Source organism: Oncorhynchus mykiss, chromosome 31, assembly GCF_013265735.2.
Source record: "Oncorhynchus mykiss isolate Arlee chromosome 31, USDA_OmykA_1.1, whole genome shotgun sequence".
Classification (NCBI taxonomy): domain Eukaryota; kingdom Metazoa; phylum Chordata; class Actinopteri; order Salmoniformes; family Salmonidae; genus Oncorhynchus; species Oncorhynchus mykiss.
In genome coordinates, this window is record NC_050571.1 from 23,636,601 (window position 1) to 23,639,896 (window position 3,296).

Sequence of the window (3,296 nt, forward strand, 5' to 3'; positions counted from 1 at the left end):
CAGTGTTGAACTGAGGAGCTGTCGTCTCTGGATGCAGTGTTGAACTGAGGAGCTGTCGTCTCCAGATGTAGTGTTGAACTGAGGAGCTGTCGTCTCTGGATGCAGTGTTAAACAGAGGACCTGTCGTCTCCGGATGCAGTGTTGAACTGAGGAGTGTTGAACTGAGGACCTCTCATCTCCGGATGCAGTGTTGAACTGAGGAGTGTTGAACTGAGGACCTCTCATCTCTGGATGTAGTGTTGAACTGAGGACCTCTCATCTCTGGATATAGTGTTGAACTGAGGAGTGTTGAACTAAGGACCTCTCATCTCCGGATGCAGTGTTGAACTGAGGACCTCTCAACTCTGGATAAAGTGTTGAACTGAGAAGCTGTGGCCTCTGGATGCAGTGTTGAACTGAGGAGCTGTCATCTCTGGATGCAGTGTTGAACTGAGGAGCTGTCGTCTCCGGATGCAGTGTTGAATTGAGGAGCTGTCGTCTCCGGATGCAGTGTTGAATTGAGGAGCTGTCGTCTCCGGATGCAGTGTTGAATTGAGGAGCTGTGGTCTCCGGATGTAGTGTTAAACTGAGGAGCTGTGGTCTCCGGATGCAGTGTTGAACTGAGGAGCTGTCGCCTTCGGATGCAGTGTTGAACTGAGGAGCTGTCGTCTCCGGATGCAGTGTTGAACTGAGGAGCTGTCGTCTTCGGATTCAGTGTTGAACTGAGGAGCTGTCGTCTCCAGATGCAGTGTTGAACTGAGGACCTCTCATCTCTGGATGTAGTGTTGAACTGAGGAGTGTTGAACTGAGGACCTCTCAAATCTGGATGTAGTGTTGAACTGAGGACCTGTCAACTCTGGGTGTAGTGTTGAACTGAGGACCTCTCATCTCTGGATGTAGTGTTGAACTGAGGAGTGTTGAACTGAGGACCTCTCAACTCTGGATGTAGTGTTTAACTGAGGACCTGTCATCTCTGGATGTAGTGTTGAACTGAGGAGTGTTGAACTGAGGACCTCTCATCTCTGGATGTAGTGTTGAACTGAGGATCTCTCATCTCCGATTGCAGTGTTGAACTGAGGACCTCTCAACTCTGGATAAAGTGTTGAACTGAGGAGCTGTCATCACAGGATGCAGTGTGGTACTAAAGAGCTATGGTCTTTGGATGCAGTGTTGAACTGAGGAGCTGTCGTCTCCGGATGCAGTGTGGAACTAAGAAGCTATCGTCTCCGGATGCAGTGTTGAACTGAGGAGCTGTCGTCTCCGGATGCAGTGTTAAACAGAGGACCTGTCATCTCCGGATGCAGTGTTGAACTGAGGACCTCTCATCTCTGGATGTAGTGTTGAACTGAGGAGTGTTGAACTGAGGACCTCTCATCTCCGGATGCAGTGTTGAACTGAGGACCTCTCATCTCTTGATGTAGTGTTGAACTGAAGAGTGTTGAACTGAGGACCTCTCATCTCTGGATGTAGTGTTGAACTGAGGACTTTCTCATCTCTGGATGTAGTGTTGAACTAAGGAGTGTTGAACTGAGGACCTCTCATCTCCGGATGCAGTGTTGAACTGAGAAGCTGTCGTCTCCGGATGCAGTGTTGAATTGAGGAGCTGTCGTCTCCGGATGCAGTGTTGAATTGAGCAGCTGTCGTCTCCGGATGCAGTGTTGAATTGAGGAGCTGTCGTCTCCGGATGCAGTGTTGAATTGAGCAGCTGTCGTCTCCGGATGCAGTGTTGAATTGAGCAGCTGTCGTCTCCGGATGCAGTGTTGAACTGAGGAGCTGTCAACTCCAGATGCAGTGTTGAACTAAGGAGCTGTCGTCTCCGGATAAAGTGTTGAACTGAGGAGCTGTGGTCTCCGGATGTAGTGTTAAACTGAGGAGCTGTCGTCTTCAGATGCAGTGTTGAACTGAGGAGCTGTCGTCTCCAGATGTAGTGTTGAACTGAGGAGCTGTCTTCTCCAGATGCAGTGTTGAACTGAGGAGCTGTCGTCTTCGGATGCAGTGTTGAATTGAGGAGCTGTCGTCTCCGGATGCAGTGTTGAATTGAGGAGCTGTCGTCTCCGGATGCAGTGTTAAACTGAGGAGCTGTCGTCTCCGGATGCAGTGTTGAACTGAGGAGCTGTCGTCTCCGGATGCAGTGTTGAACTGAGGAGCTGTCAACTCCAGATGCAGTGTTGAACTGAGGAGCTGTTGTCTCCGGATGCAGTGTTGAACTGAGGAGCAGTTGTCTCCGGATGCAGTGTTGAACTGAGGAGCTGTCGTCTCCGGATGCAGTGTTGAACTGAGGAGCTGTCAACTCCAGATGCAGTGTTGAACTGAGGAGCTGTCGTCTCCAGATGCAGTGTTGAACTGAGGAGCTGTCGTCTCCGGATGCAGTGTTGAACTGAGGAGCTGTCGTCTCCGGCTGCAGTGTTGAACTGAGGAGCTGTCGTCTCCGGATGCAGTGTTGAACTGAGGAGCTGTCGTCTCCGGATGCAGTGTTGAACTGAGGAGCTGTCGTCTCCGGATGCAGTGTTGAACTGAGGAGCTGTCGTCTCTGGATGCAGTGTTGAACAGAGGAGCTGTCAACTCCAGATGCAGTGTTGGGAAGCAGCAAAAACAGAGAATGTTCTTCTTTCACCATGGTGATGATGTTCCTCTCCCCAATTCCCTTATTCCGTTGACTGAGAATGTATGGAGCTCTCTCTCTCATTCTCTCTCTCTCATTCCCTCTCTCTCGTTCTCTCTTCCATTATCTCTCTCTTTCATTGTCTCTCATTTCCTCTCTCTCGTTCTCTCTTCCATTATCCCTCTCTTTCCTTCTCTCTCTCTTTCATTCTTTCTCTCTTTCATTTCATTTCCTCTCTCATTCCCTCTCTCCCCTCACTTTAGTATCAAAGACATGATAATTAGCCTCAACAGAGGATTTAACTCATTCTATTATACTTCTCATTAATTAATAGATTGTATAATAATGACAGAGAAAAATTGCAATGCACCTTGTGACCGCGTGTGTATGTGATGTGTGTATATGTGTGTGTGTGCTAGTGCTACACAGTAGACTGAAATGTCTGTACTTTTTCTCATACTGCCACATGAAAAACAGTATGGTACTAGTATTGTGTTACATTAATTTATTCTATAAAATCTGTGTCATGCTTGGAAATCAACTAAATGTATAGAACTTATTAGAAAACCTATTATTTTCACCAATTTCATCATGAGACGTGAACAGAATGCATCAGTGATTCATATTTGCTGCAACTTTCTGAAGAGGCAACGCCCCTGTCTGTGTGTGTGGTGCACATTGTTCTGGTCTCCCACTTTCTGTAGCCGTTAGCGAT

The 3,296-nt window shown here is 48.0% G+C and overlaps 1 protein-coding gene across 1 annotated transcript; it reads right to left on the minus strand.

The window, feature by feature from the left end:
* Positions 1–1,468: 1,468 nt before the first annotated feature.
* LOC118946028 (uncharacterized protein FLJ40521-like) lies at positions 1,469–2,596 on the minus strand. Its single transcript, XM_036970069.1, has one exon. The coding sequence runs from the start codon at positions 2,594–2,596 to the stop codon at positions 1,469–1,471; it is 1,128 nt and encodes a 375-aa protein (XP_036825964.1).
* Between the last annotated feature and the right edge of the window lie 700 nt (positions 2,597–3,296).